Source organism: Ascidia mentula, chromosome 3 (genome assembly GCF_947561715.1).
Source record: "Ascidia mentula chromosome 3, kaAscMent1.1, whole genome shotgun sequence".
Lineage (NCBI taxonomy): Eukaryota > Metazoa > Chordata > Ascidiacea > Phlebobranchia > Ascidiidae > Ascidia > Ascidia mentula.
The window spans coordinates 8,610,126-8,626,204 of NC_138568.1; the positions used below are offsets into that span (position 1 = coordinate 8,610,126).

The following is a 16,079-nucleotide window of genomic DNA, read 5'->3' on the forward strand; positions in this document are numbered from 1 at the left end:
AGAACAAAAAAGACAGTGTTTAAAGAGTGTTTGTGGATTCTTTTTTTTGTTCAGATTCACACCAGGCTTATTGAAAAAACAATGAAAGAAATTACAAGGCGACATATTGAAATCCTTTTGTTTTAACCTGGATTAGTAAGTTTTAGATCTTGTGCGACAGATTTACGAACATTGTGGCTGTCATAGGGTATGCATTCACCTCCGTAATGAATCAAACCATGAGCAGCAAGAAGCAGTGAAAAGTGGTTGGTAATAGAACAGTAGGAATAGGACACAAAGACAAAGGAAAGATTACGGCCCAAAACTGTGAAAACAATTTCCAACATTTTTTTAGTAAGCATCGAGTGATGCAAGACATGAAACAATACAATTAAATACAGCAGTTTTGGCACAAAATGCAGTATTGATTTTGCATTTGGAAGTGTCAGAATAGTTCACAAGTGTCTTAATAAAGCCCAGTTATTTATGAGCAGGTCTTTGGCTTCTCCCGTCGAAACAGTAAAATATGTGGCTCTACAAAACATTAGGAATTGGATAGGCATTTATAACTCTACTGAATAATCAATACGAAATCATCTAATTACCAGGTTCATGCTTCATGTAATGAATCCATCCCTGACTTTGTTGGACACCAAGACTACGCCACTCAGCTTCAGACATTAAATGTGACTTGGGAACAAGTTTGCTAATCTCACGGGGCAGCATTACATGTCTGCAACAACAAAATTTAGGTGTCCAACTTTCAAGTCCCATATCAGAACATTTGTAAATACGATCACATACAAGTAACTCAACAAACAAAATAATTAATAAACAGTACTACACCTGTACTCATAAATGTCATCATAATACTTGTCCGAGTAGTATATTTCGTTCGTCATCTCAAATAACTTTCTGTCAAGTTGACTTTAAACGTGTAAACAGAGCAGACTTTTTACGCAGAACAAAATTAATTAGTCACCTAAAAATTAACCAATTCCAAGTATGTTCTGCCGAAAATACAACGAGACGATTAAACTAAAAATTGCTTTTTTTGTTATTGTTAAAGCCATTCTGGAGAAGTAGTTCACACAACTTAACTTTTCGTAAATTTTCACTGAATTTCTTTCAAACCGAAAATCCATTTGGCTCCCTTTTTATCATTGGCTAAAATAGTCACGTGACTGCATAAACATTTTACATTTTTGCCCAAAAAATTACAAGAAAAATTATTCATTATTTATTTTGTCAGTCGTAATGGCATTACACGAAATAATTATTGCATTTTCATTTCATTACTTTACAAATCCATAGTATTCTAAAAACTATATGTGCACAACGCATTATTTGATTGGTTTATTTTTTAATTTCGGCTGTGAAGCAAAAATACTGTTTGGTGGTTTGATTAAGTACAGGAAGTTAATTTGCCCTCAAGGTAAGTGAGTATGTTGTTTTTAGCCACTTATATGCGATTAACTTTTGCTTGAAACCATTTTTGGGAACCAGGTGGTCCAGGAAAATTCGGATTGCCCAACCGTGAATTATACGTCATTGTTTTTATTTTTTGTTGAACTTTTTTGTAACTGCAGTCTCACACTTACCACATGTGATCGAAAATTAATAGCAATATTTTGTGTTCAAATTTAGATCCTTATAATTTGCTATAGAAACCTGTTGTTGAATATATGGTGTTGTTTCAGTGTGTTATTAACAAAAAAGGCAAACATTGGCAGTATTTACACCAAAAACACTATTTATTACAAATTATGTCGTTCAATAAATTTTACTGATAAGAAAATGTCAGTTATACTTGAAAAGCAAACACCAACTGATGGAAACGATCACCACTCCAGACTCAGTCTTTATTCTAGAGGTGTGCCATCTGTTGTTATTGGTGTTTACAATCATTTGGTTCTGAATAAAATGTATGTGCTTCGCATGCGAATACATGCTTGGTAGTGAACATAAAAAAGCATGCAATGTTATTTTGTCATGCTTTTGGTGTTGATGCAGCAGTTAAGGGATGTTTTTGGTGTTTTTTTTCCATAATGCAGTGATTGTTTTTCTGCATGTAAACCAGATTGGAAGGTTTGTTTTTTGTGTGGAGGATTTTGTTTCGGCGATTCTTAACTGCGTGGACAATTGCAACGTTTTTTCGTATCTTAATGGATTAGCTCATTAATATTGCGCAGATTATTGGTAAATTTTCATTTTTTATTTAATCTGGTATATTAAACAGATCTCATACAGGTACTGACCTGATCTATGCACATTTTATGTACGAGGTTGTATAAACATAATCCTAATTGGAAAAAATGATGTGAACAGAGATGAAATCATATTCTTTACAATTTTATTAGCAATTCATTCAAAAAAATTAACTAGTTACAAATACCAGAAACATCATTGACTATAGTCGGCAGTATGGCCATTTGCCTTTAAAAAATCCTTTGTGAATATTATAACTTTCGAATCTGATACACAATATTTAGTTGATACTTTAACCATGTATGATTGCATGATGCAATTTGCATCTAACATATTTTTCATGATAGTATGAATTGGATTTGTACAATTGTGTTGTTTTGTATTACCTTTAGTTTCCTTTTACATAAAGACTTGATTTTTGTTTATACTAAAATGTATATATATATATATATTGAATTGAAAATAAACTCACTGTTGTATTGGTAAGAAGGAACCCTTCATTGCCATGCTTCAGAGCACTATTAGTCACTAAAACTAACCCTTTATATTTTTCTGTGACAAAACATCTTGAAAGAAGATTTTTCTCTAGATGTTTATAAATGCATGTTTCACATGTTTGCAAAAACAATTGTGGTTGATTTGTTCTTCATTGTAACACTTTTGTTTCACCAGACATTACCAAGTCTGTCTATTAGTTTTGAGGGCAACTTTTTTGAAACAGGTAGCACATATAGCGGTGGAAATCGCCTGTACATTCAAGGGAACATGACCACCCAGTGGCGACAACTTTACCTCAGCAGAGCTAAGTTGAAGGCAGTGAGCCGTACGTCAGCATTGATTGCTGGCTTTGCTATGGTAAGTGTATTGTTTCCTGACATTGGCTTTACTTTGCTTTGGAACATGTAATTAAAAGTTTTTTGCACAAGTATGTATAACATGCTTATCACTGGTATAAAGGTTATTCACTATAAGTACTGGGATTGTGTAAATAATAAGATTAATGAAAAACACTTTTATCTGAATTTCAATTGTTCTTTATGAAAAATATAGAAGTATAATATACTATGTACTTACTACTTATTAACAAAAAATGTTCTATAAGCGCAACATCAGTGTACGGATGCAAACTAATGGTTTTCAGGTTGCAATGGTTGAAGTTCAGCTTGACAGGGATGTACGTTATGACCCGACTCTGCTCATAATGTTCTCGTGTGTCACCACTTGCTTGGTTGCAGTTCATCTTTTTGCTTTGATGATTTCAACATGCATGTTGCCTAATATTGAGGCTGTGTCAAACATTCACCATGCCAAGGCTGTAGGTCATATGTATATATATTATACTCACAAGTCTTTTATCATCTGACTGTTCATACTGTACATGTTATATAATGCTTCCGGGTTTTCTATACTTTTCTTTGTAAATTACAACTGTGGCATAATTGCATAAAATTGTAGTTTTGGCATGTTGTTTTGTCATTTAGATTGAACAATCTCCCCACCTCAGAATGAGAAATTACATTGAGATTGCATGGATTCTTTCAACAGGTATATATATGTCACAGGAAAGTGTAGTTTAGTCTTTTGGGTCATGTGTGAACAATTTACGGCATTGGTAGCTATGTTAACAAGCCTTAGATGCAATTATACATTGCAGGGGTTGGTCTCATTCTGTTCATGATTGAAATTGCTTTGTTGATTTGGTTGAAATTCGAAACATTAGGACAATCTTCATCTGTTGATTGTACCACTTGCAACAACACCAGTACAAATCCCCAACAAAATGGTATACATTATACAAGTGGATTAGCTTTTATACACTTTTGTTTTCTATGGCATACAATTAACATCAACAATAATGTTCAATCTGCTGTTTTTGTGCCATCATCAACTTTAGTTGCTTTGCAGAAACCGAAAGTAAAAACTTTACTCTTTCTAGTAAACAATGGAACTGTTCCTGCCTGGGTTGCTACTGGTGTGCTTATCCCAGTGGTGTTTCTGTTCATTGCATTTGCTGCCTACTTCTACCGTACTTTAGCTGAACACAAGTACACAATGTTTAAAGATGCATTCAATGAACTTGAAATATTGGAAAGGGAGATGAAGACTGAAGGTATAAATGGCAAATTTTGTGAATATCTGTTATTTGCATATTTGCTGGTCATGCTTGAGATAACTTTGACCTCATTTAACCTTGACATTGCAAGAAGATTTTTGTTGCAAGAGATGCCTGCCTTAAGTAAGGCAGTCATTAACGCTGAAACTATGTGTCATGCACTTGCTAGGCTATGTTTTAGATTAAATTAGTATGCGTGTCATATACGTTTATAGTTTTGTTTATCTATAAACACTACCTTCTGCTACCAATCCCATTTGTCGTGTAGGGGTTATTTCCTCTTCACAATCTTGTGACATCACAGTGGGATTATAAACAGTAGGTCTGGATATGCTGTAATGACTGCAGATTATTTTTGTAAACCTACACAGTTGGTCAATGGACAAACTGCCACACTGTAAATTGACATTGCGGGGTGTTCTAAAAAACTTCTTACACAAAGTTGACATTGATGTAACTAGTTCTCATATCTTAGAAATTCCCCAAAAGCTTTTGAATGTGACTTAACATTACCCAACACACAAAATTTACCAATCTACTGATTTATCATTCTAGTAATATCCTAAATAAATGCATTAATGTGTATAAAAATTATTTGCGAACTATAAATGACTTTTTAGTTAATGCAGTGCCGCCAAATTTTAAACTATGACACTAAAATTCTATAACACCACCCCAGAAATTTACTTTTTTAAGATTCTGTGTTTTTTTTTACTGCCTTACCTTGCTTTTTAATGAACTCATTGTGATGGCAGTAATACAATCACTAGATGGCAGTAACAGTGACCGGCGTGTGAAAAAAAAGATTTTTTTACTCCAACTAATATACCTCACTGGCCACAGTAAATTAGGTAAATTTTTTGTGCCTATAAAAAGTTGCGTACAGTTCCTAAACCCTGCTTGGTGTAATAAATAAGTGTGAGGTACTTATTTATCATGCAAGTGTTTCAACAGCTGAAATGTCCCGTCTTCATCCAAACGCCAATTTGGAACATGGCTATCACCAGTCTGTAAGTCGAATGCACTCTGGTGCATCCATGCAAAGCCATGCTCCATCGGACCATCTACAACCAATACCAAGTCTGGATATAAATGGAAGAAGTCAAGCTTCAAGTCTAAGTGGACATTTCTCTGTAGACCCTGTTTGAGTTGGTTTCTTTGCTACCTTGTTGGCCAATTTTTTAATGGTTAGCAAAGCCAAGTTTTTAATAGTGTGAAAGTATTACTTTTGGAAAGACCTAGCAACTATTTTCTGTTTGTGCAATAGATCTACATGCATGTGCAACATATGTTTGACGCTGCTGTAGATTTGGGTTTAAATATCTGCAGTTACCCCATGTAACAATCATTTGCACAACCACTAGTACTGAGAAGTGTTCGAGCATAAGGTCTTGTGAAAATAAGAAATAATTTGGCCAATTCCAGTCCATCTTAAATAAAAAAAATTGTCGCCGTAAAACCAGTATTTTAACTTGAAAAGTTGTAAGCGTTATGTTTTGATTTGTTGTTGTATACATTTGCACTGTTCTAGATAAATGCTGTCTAAAATGAGCTGCCGCTCGGTGTTCTATTGTATTGACACAAATTTATTAATAAAAGCAAAACCAGTACTGTTTGTTTGAGACCTGATTTTCCAATAGTTTACAACCCCAGCCATGCATGTTATTATTGTGCTACAGTCCTTTATAAGCACATGATTTGCAGTTTATTGAGTCTCATGTTTGGCTTGGGCAGTATAAGTGCATGTCACAGTGCGTTCATCCAAGATTCTTTTGGTTTAGTCATCATCCGACAGATGTGATTTTTCGGCGGTTGAAATTACATCATGTGAATCGACCAGTTCCACCTAAAAATTTGTGGCAAATAGAGTATTACATAACCTGTTCCATTGTCATGTTAATGTACTGGGTGAATCACTAAAAAAAGCCTTTTCAGTTTTAAACACACAACAGTTAACACATATTCTTTTAGGCTGATGCTAGTTTACTGGACCAGATTAGTGAAAATGCATGGCCATCAAAATAAATTTTAGTTTGGAGTTGCGAGTCAAATAGACAATTTTCGATATTTCCTGTATTATACCTTGGGAATTGGATAAACAGTTGGTTCTGGCGCACCCTCACGTCCAAAGTCAACCATAGAGCCACACTTTGGCACATCTTCGACCCACACTCCCTCATAAAGCTAAAAGTGCCAAACAGCAAAAAGTTAACTCGAAAGCTGAATAGATATTTTCTGGTACCACATAAACATTTATACATGCATAGGTTCAAGTTTTTTTCTAAGTGCAAGCATTTCCATGTAAAACAAATATTTTATTATATTATGCATTTTAAGTATACTCTGTTGATTCTGTCAAGCCTATTCAACAATATGAAAAAGGCAAATACAAAACTGCTGATTTTACTTAACATTTTAATTGTCATGCAACAACCTTCACCAAGAGTATTTCATAAATAAATCAGTGGTTTTGTATTGCCAGAAGAGCCTTATTTTCTTCAATACACATACTTATATTTCTTTTTACCTGGCCAGTGTCCAAGTAGAAAAACTGTCCTCGTCCATTTTTCTTTCCACCCTTCCACTCACCTTCATAGCGATTTTCATTTGCTGTACAAAATTCATTACATTATTTTCATCACTCTTTAGCACCCCTTACAAGAAACCCTTAACATGAAAATATTATTATCTACTGTTCCTAACTTAGACAAGCCGACAAATTTTGTTTAACTTTACTATTATTACGACATATTACAACACATGCAAAACATACGGTGGAAACTTCAGAGAGAAAATTTAGCCTGTGACGTAAAGTGCAAAATAGCAGAAGCACAGTATGTGTAAATTGGTGATAGAGAGTATATACATACATGGTCATAGCTTGGTTTAAAAACAATAATTATACTACCATACCTAGCCTAAGCATTCCTCTTCCATTGCACTTGTCTTCATCCCATTCTCCTTCATAGACAGATCCATCGGAAAAATACATTCTTCCCCATCCACACCTGTTATCAGCATACCACTCTCCTTCATAGTATTCAGTGTCATTGTAGAAAAATGTCCCATAACCCTGCACATGTAACAAAAACCTTGCATGAAAATGATTTTTCACAGCTCCAATTGCATGTTTGCATGGACTAAGCAATTAATAGTTACCATAATGGTATATAAGATTGAGATTTAGTGATATATTATTCTGATGGTAAGCTATATTATAAACAATGCAGACATTTCAAACAAACACAGTTACTGCTAATCAGACTCAAACTATGTGAAACAATCTGGGAACTAATGTTGTTTACTCACAGATTTCCAACTTTGGCATTTACTTTTCACATTACCCACCCTTAACTCTTTTGCACCTTTTTTTGCAATCATTCAATTCTGTTTACAAAATAATTGGAAATTTGGAAAGTATATACTAGGAAAACATCTTTTGATTATGGACATTAATTTACGTTATTTCTCACAACAAAAATACACTCCTTTAAAATAGCAAAGTAAATATATGATATATCCACCACAATTTTTTGCAGATATTTGCTGATAATTCGCACAAAAAATATCAGCTAATGCATCAACATAGACCTACAACCAAGTGTTCTCATAATCCGTGCCATCGAAATTCGTTTAAAAGTCCTCTAGGCAAATTACCGAACAAACTTTCCAATTTGGGTTCTGACTAGGATAACATTAACAGCTTATTAAAATGGTTTAACTAACTTACATGCTTCATATCATTTTTCCATCCACCAGAATATTGCTTTTTAAATTTTTCAGCTGCTTTGTCTGGAAAGCTCAGTGTCCCAAACCCATTTCGCTTTCCATTTTTCCAGTCACCATCATAGATCCCACCAGAACTTTTCCAGTGATATGTTCCCTTTCCTGCAAATAACATAACTATGTAGCCTACATATATAATGTGGTGGGAATACAATAGGTATAGTACACTTTCGCAAATTGAACTAGTTCCTACACCGCTACCAAACATAGTTAAAAAGAACTCACCATGTTTCTTGTTGTTTAACCATTCACCAGTGTACTCATTGCCGTTTACAGAATATACAGTATGGTGCAAACCTTTCTTTTGCGCTTTATAATCCCAAGAATGCCAAAGTGGTTCCGAAAGTTTGGGCTTGGACACATGCGGCATATTTTAATCGCATGAAGTGTGTCAATACTCCTATCTTTTCTACTACGCGCCCACAACTCAATAAACCAACCAAAGCTATTCCTTAGTTGCCATAACAACGTCGATGATTATTACAGCGACATCAGTGGCAAATAATGGTAAAAGTTTAAGTTCGGTGATATTTTGTCCCCCAATTACAAAGAAATGTATAAGTATACTCTCATAAACATTATTAAATTGAAGAGATTGGTTAGATTAGTGAGTGTGCAAGGCCGCGAAGCCTTGAGACCTGCGTAGACCAAAAGTTGGAAATCCGCACTTGACACCCGGCAGCATATTATCCGGCACTTTTCCTCGAAAGTTTCATGGTAAAAACGTTTAATATTCGTGCGCATTAAAACGTCAAAATTTTGTGTTTCTTGGTTTCGTTAAAAAGGGTTTGTTTCCACTGTCTTTTCCGAAATCACAACAGGTTTTCAAACATTAAACGGATATTTTTAATTTTTATTCACTTGAAACGTGTCAACTTCAGTTCGCCTCCATAAGCTATATTGGTAATGGAGTAAAGATAGAAAACGTGTTGCACTCACTAAGATCTTAAAATTACAAAGAAGTTGTGTTGAATTGGGATAGTTTGCTTATGTATTATATGATTGGAAAACGACGGGATTGAGGTTTTAATTATCCGGAACTTCGCCTAATTCGAAAAAATGTAGGTGCATGAATATGTCCTACTGCACCGCTTTTTATTTTCGCTGGCATAAAAGGTCTTGTGGATAGAGAAAGCATGCGGTGCCATGCATAAATTGTTGGATCTTCATTTTGCTGAATTAAACTTCCTGTCAAAGACTGACAGATTGACCTTTCTCCTTCCTTTATGACAATAAAATATAAATTAACCAGATTTCTATGAAGTGGTATACTTCATGAGTATTTGCATGTTTCATCTTCATGCGCATATATCTCAACAATGAAAAGAAATACTTCAATGAAATTCCCTGAAATATAAGATCTTGGGTTTTGATAAAGGGTGTTGATTTGTGTTGCTTTCTACTGTGGGCCATCACTTGGAAAATGTTGGAGCTATATTATCCACATAAAGTACGATGCAACAATTGCAGATAACACAGGGATTGTTTTCACCGTAAACTCATATCCTATACATTTTACACAACCTTAACTAAACATAACACGGTTGATTTCACAGTACGTTGTGCTTACTGATGCTGGAAACGCAGCCGCTACCGCATATAATGAGCATGTTTATGATACCTACCCCTCGCCGATCGACTATGGATTTGCATGTGGCGTAAATTTTACCTTTTGCTACGGTTTACTCTTGCTGAAAAGCAATCTATATAATCTCTTATTCATTGACAGCCAAATGAAGCGATAATAATACCAAAAATCTACTCACAACACCAAAAAGTACATTTCGTTCCGCTATACGTTTCAATGCCTCGGTGTTTATTTTATTGTGATTCTTGCCCTAAAATCGTGTTGGTTTTCGGAGGTGTGACCTCAAACGTCTTGAGTCTCTCTATTGACTGTGATGCATAGCCAAGGTATCTTAGGAAAACACTATCACAAGCACCTGCAAACAAACTGCCGATGCAAGCGTCTTATATGTAAATATATACCCTGATTAACCTGAAAATCAATCTAAATGTTTCCTCATTAACTTCAGGAATCGCGATAAACTAAAGTCGATGCAGAAGGAGTCAGGTATATTAAATAGATACTTAGTTCGTTGAAATTCAAAGAGAGTTTCATAAAAAGTTATGCTTTTTATTACATTGGTACCAAACAATAAACAATTCATAAGGAAGCAATCATAACTGCGGTCATTGATCTGTGTGCCTTTTTGCCACGTAAATGGCCCTCGACATGGTAAACTTCATTGATTAAATTATCTTTGTCTGCTATAATGGATGACTGAAAAGATTTACAAAATTATCATAATTTACATACGACCTGTCAGATTTATCACGTTTGGTCTGAACTTCCGCAATTAGTGCGGACATGCTTCCCAAGGGGGCACAGGCCAAAATCGAGATACACGTTTGGCACGAAATACATTGTCCTAAACAGTGTTTTAAATTGATCAGAATCTTGCCAACTTTAACCACCGAATGTTTTATTTAAACGAAACTATTTTCAAAAGATAGTTCGTGGAAATTGTCACGGCCATTGCGCCAAAGTCGAAAGCTAAAAAAGGGGCCTTTCGAGTAGAAATTCACGCATGTGTGCATGCAAGTCTTTCGCCATTTTATTAGCAAAACTCGATACGACAATAATGGCTCGAAGTATTGGTCTATACATTCCAGGTATTTTGCAGAATTTTCAACTGGACAAGTATAAGAGAGTTGAGCTGTTACTTTTTCTTATTTTCGCTTGCACAATTCGTCTCGGGGATAAAGGTGACAATGCAGAGACATAAATCTTGTGGGATCTTCCCGCACAGTGAACATGGCGTTGATACCCGACAGATTAACCGTTCTGTGTCCAATGTGGGAAAACGAAATCTAAATAAATCATCACAAAAGGCATAACTTGTTTATGTTTAAAATCAGGCGATTCAGATTATATCGTACGTGTGTTACCCAACTAGTTGTGGAGAAAATGCTAACCTAGTATATGATGTTAAAAACTTGAAATCATATACCGTATACATGCTCAGGAATCAACATTCCCACTGTACCAAACTATTTAACACCAATGAAATTTTTGTTTACAGTGCTGACCCAACCTGATCTTTGAGATCCTCGGTTTTAATACTGATTAAGTTGTCTGAGGACACGTGAGAGTGCAAGAGAAGAGACTCTGTCAGGTCCACTCCAATGAATTGAGTAATCACCAATCCAAATACCACGTCGTCACCCTTTCCTAATTCTTGACCAACTTGAGGCAATACATCAGCTCTGAAGTGATTTAAAATGTAAATAAAGGTGATATATTTTGTGTAGGAAAAACATAGATTTAAACAAAAAGATTTTTAAGGGATTTATATCTAATTGTCAAAGTCGCGCGAGGAATTTCGAGTTGTGTGGAAATAAGAGTTTGTGAATTCAGATTTTCTTAACCTAGTTCTCATTACCAGATGTTATTTTTTGTATTGTCTCGAAACTTTTTTTGAAATAAATCAGCGAATGTGTGGGGTAATTACAAGATACGTACTGCACCAAAAATAAAAATAAAAAAAAAATAAAAAAAGATAAAAGAACCCTGGCTACCCAAATTGTTTTTAAATGGTGAATTTACCCACACCACGGCTTCATTCGTTCAGCAAGCGTTCGACTCAAGCAAACACCAGCACTACCTGTTCCAAACTGATGAGTGTATGTCCGGCCTTTGTATTTAGTCTAAGAGAAAACAAAAGCTACATCTTTCAAAAACAGAAGAAATAAAGTTTTCTGTTGCTATCTCTTGTGTTTATAGTGTAATTTTATTCACCCATAGTAATTACAATTACATTAATTATGATTACATGCTTTACACTAAAACAAATACTTTAAAACTTCGCAGACTTCTTCTTCCAATGTAAATACTCTCTTTCCAGTTGAACCCATTGAGATATTCCAACAGCCGATCAACATTCACGTATTGGTCGTCGTCAAAACTGCACCACCACCTACGTAACCAACAAAACACAAAAAAGTATTTTGTAATTTCTAGTGAGAAAATACACATGTAGCAAATTTATTCACAGCACACATGCTCCTTTCGTGAACTAGTAATTAACACTCGCACCAACCTTTTCTCTTTGTCAGCCATAAACAAATCGTAGGCGACACCTTGCTTGCATCCAATGCCATCCCTACATATTAAATCTTGGTAGATATGATGTACGTTTTACAGGTATATTAGTTGCTTACGGTCCGTGTGCTGCTTCACATTTCGTCGGAACAAGTTTGTTTTCTGAAAAGTTAACGGAACTGTAGTAAACTTTTTTGAAGGTTGACATGCACTTTCCTCAAAAGCCTTGGCTTAAAAAATATTTTTATGAGCTGAGAAATTTACAAAACCTTGTTAAAAGTTACGGAAACGATCAACTGGTTTAATTTATATGAAATACCAGTGTTTGATGTCCTAAAAACGACCGATTTAAAATTGCGGATAATAAACTGACTTTAGAATAGAAATTAATACAAGCTTACCACTTTTGCTTTGATAGATCGGATCATCTTTGTCTGTTATGATGGTTGCCTATAGAAATCAGATACAAAGCTGTTTGTTTCACTTTTTTACAAATAAATATGTTATGTCTGCATCATTGGTTGTGACTTGGACCGAAAATCCTAGTTGAAAACTTTGCAAGGACCTGTGCAATTGGGCGATCCTGCCAATCATGCCATTGCATGAAGTATTACTGCGTTGTCTGAGTATGGCGGTAGAGATTCCCTACGTATATGTGAATTTGCCTGGCAAGTTGTGCGCTTGCGCATACTTGACCACAATATACCCCTAAAACCACTGAGCTCCTGTGTAGCTCAGTTGGTAGAGCTATGGGCCTGGTAAGCCCAGGGTCGTTCTTTTAAATCACGTTCTGACTTGTCGGGAAAATGTGGCTGATCCAGCTAGGCTGCAATGCCCGGGCTGCCAAGCCTGTGAACCTACTGACAACTTTTAGTCTAAATAACACGTGTGACATCTGTATTTAGCGTAAAATGAGGTAGGCCAGTCTTTAGATTGAAAGAAAAAATGCGGATGTATTTGTTGTTAGCCATGATTGCCCCGGTTTAGTACCTTGTCCTAGAGTCGTGGTCAGTCAAGCATATAAATAAACCTCACTTGTTAAGGACGTGCAATTTGTCAGTTTCAAAACGCCTTAAATTTTATTCCATATGGCATAATTTGTGTTGTTACATCACTCAGCACAACAACAAACGGAATTATAAAAAAATATAAATTAAATTAAAGAGTAGTTTCAATATTCACAATTTATGACGTTAATGCTGCCTACGCTTATCATAAAAATAGAGCGTTATTATCCGCAGGACTTATTTGATAATTTAATGGAATTTTACAACAATAGTTGTCAATGCGCGTCACACAATTTCCTGGTTGGATCTGACTGCATTGTGTTATTCTGGTCCGTTAATTTGCACAGCAATGTTTATCAATCCTTTTCATGATTTTGGATCACAAGTTTTATAAACCAGCGGTTCTCAAACTGGGCTCGCCCCTTGTCGTCCGTGAAAATTTTTGGGGGAACGGTCAAGTTCTTTCGAAATGATTTGTAACTGTCATCCTAATATGCATACAATATACGTTTATATAACAACTTTATATCACAAGAAGAAATGAATGGCAATATTCACAAACAATTCTGAATAGTAATTGTGTATTGGCATACACAGTATTGTTTCTAGCACCAAGCAGTAAGCTGAAGGTGCAAAACTTGTTTAAAGAGATATTGTCGTATTTGTGTGGTTTGGCATCACACTTTTCAAATTTTGATAGTCACATCTAACACAAACTGGTCTATACCCACCCTGTTTTAATGATTACCCAACGACCTGGACACAATGCATGTCATAACTCGTCTGTTTGCAAATTTACCTGATACTTCGTCTTTTTAAACCATGTTTTTAAAACGACATCCAGCCTTTTTCCATGATACTTTTGACCTGTGCGTATCGTAATGAATACATCTCTCAATGTATATGACTCAACTTCTTCCACTTTCGGGCCACATTTTTGAAACGCATCAAAGCTCTCATTGTTCGATATCCAAAAAATCAATCCCATAATTGCACAAGGCAAATAAACTAACCGCAGTTGTTTTATCACATTCATGTTTTATAAACTGTGATAAACTTTCTTAATATTAATAAACTCTTTGCTTAATATTCATGCAGATTAGCTCAAAAATCAACTTTAACACAAATAGAACCAAACACATTTGCCGATTAAACATCTAATTACAATACGTGGCATGGTGGTACATTGATTGTATTACCAGACGCGACACCCTAATCTGAATATTTCCTGGACTATTGTATTCATAAGCTTATGATGCTACGTCATTGCTTGGTTTGGATGCGACAAAGCGTTCAACCCCTGGACATTAGATTTTTTACAGGTACCGATTGCATTTCATCATGCGGTTAAAAATATTTTCCTATGTAAACAATAACGTAACAAGTTTGACCAACTCATTCAAGCTGCGTTTGTACAAGAAAAATACTGCAAACGGCACACTGTTTCAAATTTCTAGCTTTAGTGGAAACCTAAATGTTGAAATGGTAGAGAGGTTTGGAGCAGTCATCTATGTTCAATAATAGTTTGTGGTTGTGCATGTAGGATACAGTGTTTCCAGAATTAGCAATTTTGGCAGAGCACATATGAGATGATACACTTATATCTTTATAGCATGCAAAACATGCTAAAAAAATTCCTTGGTGAAATATTTTCCTGAAACTTGATGAATGTACAATGGTTTGGAAAAAGCTGGCACACTTGCTAAAGCCAAGACAAACATGACGCACGTTACAATCAAATAATTTTTTTTAACTAAAGACAAGCATAATTTTTGCGGCGATTTTCATTGTTAATATGTTTTGTTTTTGAACAAATTACATGACTTCGTTTAAATTTGGCTGTTTTGTTTAGGTGATGAAAAGCGAACTTTGCCACCGGTCTCTGAGGATGTCGAAGTACCAATGTAGTCACTGGCAAGCTGAATTGCACAAATAAAATTTTCTCTTACATAATTAATCATTTTTGTTAAATTTTAGGATCTTGCGGCTCAAAAAGAATGGACTTGGCACCATTGCACAACCAGACTTCAAGAATCAAAAATTTAACCAAAGCGTCAATGAACAGGTTGATTCCTGGAAAAGTCCTCATTATTTTGAATCTCTCAAAGTGCTTCTTATTAAAACATGAGCTCTGCAACGTCTTTCCATTCGTCGGCAAATTTAACATCACCGAATTATTCGGATTTTCTCGAGTTGCTTGAACCCCTACTCCAACCGTCAAACCTAACTGACTGGGCCACTAACACCCCTGATTCCAAAGTTCATGGTACATCTGCTAGTAGCACGGATAACGGAAAGTAACTATTTTCAAAAGATAGTTCGTGGAAATTGTCACGGCCATTGCGCCAAAGTCGCACGCTAAAAAAGGGGCCTTTCTAGTAGAAATTCATGCATGTGTGCATGCAAGTCTTTCGCCATTTTATTAGCAAAACTCGATACGACAATAATGGCTCGAAGTATTGGTCTATACATTCCGGGTATTTTGCAGAATTTTCAACTGGACAAGTATAAGAGAGTTGAGCTGTTACTTTTTCTTATTTTCGCTTGCACAATTCGTCTCGGGGATAAAGGTGACAGTGCAGAGACATAAATCTTGTGGGATCTTCCCGCACAGTGAACATGGCGTTGATACCCGACAGATTAACCGTTCTGTGTCCAATGTGGGAAAACGAAATCTAAATAAATCACCACAAAAGGCATAACTTGTTTATGTTTAAAATCAGACGATTCAGATTCCATCGTACGAGTTTTACCCAACTAGTAGTGGAGAAAATGTTAACCTTGCATATGATGTTAAAAACTTGAAAGCATATACCGTATACATGCTCAGGAATCAACATTCCCACTGTACCAAACTATTTAACACCAATGAAATTTTTGT

The 16,079-nt window shown here is 35.4% G+C and overlaps 4 protein-coding genes across 5 annotated transcripts; 1 reads left to right on the forward strand and 3 right to left on the reverse strand.

Moving 5' to 3' along the window:
- Positions 1-51: 51 nt before the first annotated feature.
- LOC145896032 (cyclin-dependent kinases regulatory subunit-like) lies at positions 52-985 on the reverse strand. The gene is made up of 3 exons (XM_082984826.1): positions 826-985; positions 585-712; positions 52-513 (listed from the first exon to the last, which is right to left on the reverse strand). The coding sequence occupies exons 1-3, from the start codon at positions 879-881 to the stop codon at positions 464-466; spliced, it is 234 nt and encodes a 77-aa protein (XP_082840952.1). The 5' UTR covers positions 882-985; the 3' UTR covers positions 52-463.
- A 605-nt stretch (positions 986-1,590) lies between these two features.
- Positions 1,591-5,910, forward strand: LOC145893786 (calcium release-activated calcium channel protein 1-like). 2 transcript variants are annotated; one of them, XM_082982125.1, is made up of 7 exons: positions 1,591-1,852; positions 2,909-3,042; positions 3,329-3,502; positions 3,669-3,732; positions 3,842-3,970; positions 4,124-4,297; positions 5,255-5,910. In XM_082982125.1, exons 1-7 carry the CDS (start codon positions 1,777-1,779, stop codon positions 5,446-5,448), a joined length of 945 nt encoding a protein of 314 aa, XP_082838251.1. In that variant the 5' UTR covers positions 1,591-1,776; the 3' UTR covers positions 5,449-5,910. The 2 variants fall into 2 exon arrangements, with proteins under 2 accessions (XP_082838251.1, XP_082838250.1); XM_082982124.1 differs by lacking the exon at positions 1,591-1,852 and having other exon boundaries at positions 1,861-3,042.
- Positions 5,480-8,546, reverse strand: LOC145893788 (MORN repeat-containing protein 3-like). Its single transcript, XM_082982126.1, has 6 exons — positions 8,312-8,546; positions 8,031-8,188; positions 7,214-7,373; positions 6,828-6,910; positions 6,383-6,484; positions 5,480-6,146 (listed from the first exon to the last, which is right to left on the reverse strand). Exons 1-6 carry the CDS (start codon positions 8,454-8,456, stop codon positions 6,078-6,080), a joined length of 717 nt encoding a protein of 238 aa, XP_082838252.1. The 5' UTR covers positions 8,457-8,546; the 3' UTR covers positions 5,480-6,077.
- Positions 8,547-10,610: 2,064 nt separating this feature from the next.
- Positions 10,611-13,190, reverse strand: LOC145895034 (beta-1,3-N-acetylglucosaminyltransferase radical fringe-like). The gene is made up of 7 exons (XM_082983777.1): positions 12,593-13,190; positions 12,311-12,353; positions 12,190-12,252; positions 11,946-12,066; positions 11,697-11,797; positions 11,185-11,356; positions 10,611-10,960 (listed from the first exon to the last, which is right to left on the reverse strand). The coding sequence occupies exons 3-7, from the start codon at positions 12,207-12,209 to the stop codon at positions 10,820-10,822; spliced, it is 555 nt and encodes a 184-aa protein (XP_082839903.1). The 5' UTR covers positions 12,210-12,252; positions 12,311-12,353; positions 12,593-13,190; the 3' UTR covers positions 10,611-10,819.
- Between the last annotated feature and the right edge of the window lie 2,889 nt (positions 13,191-16,079).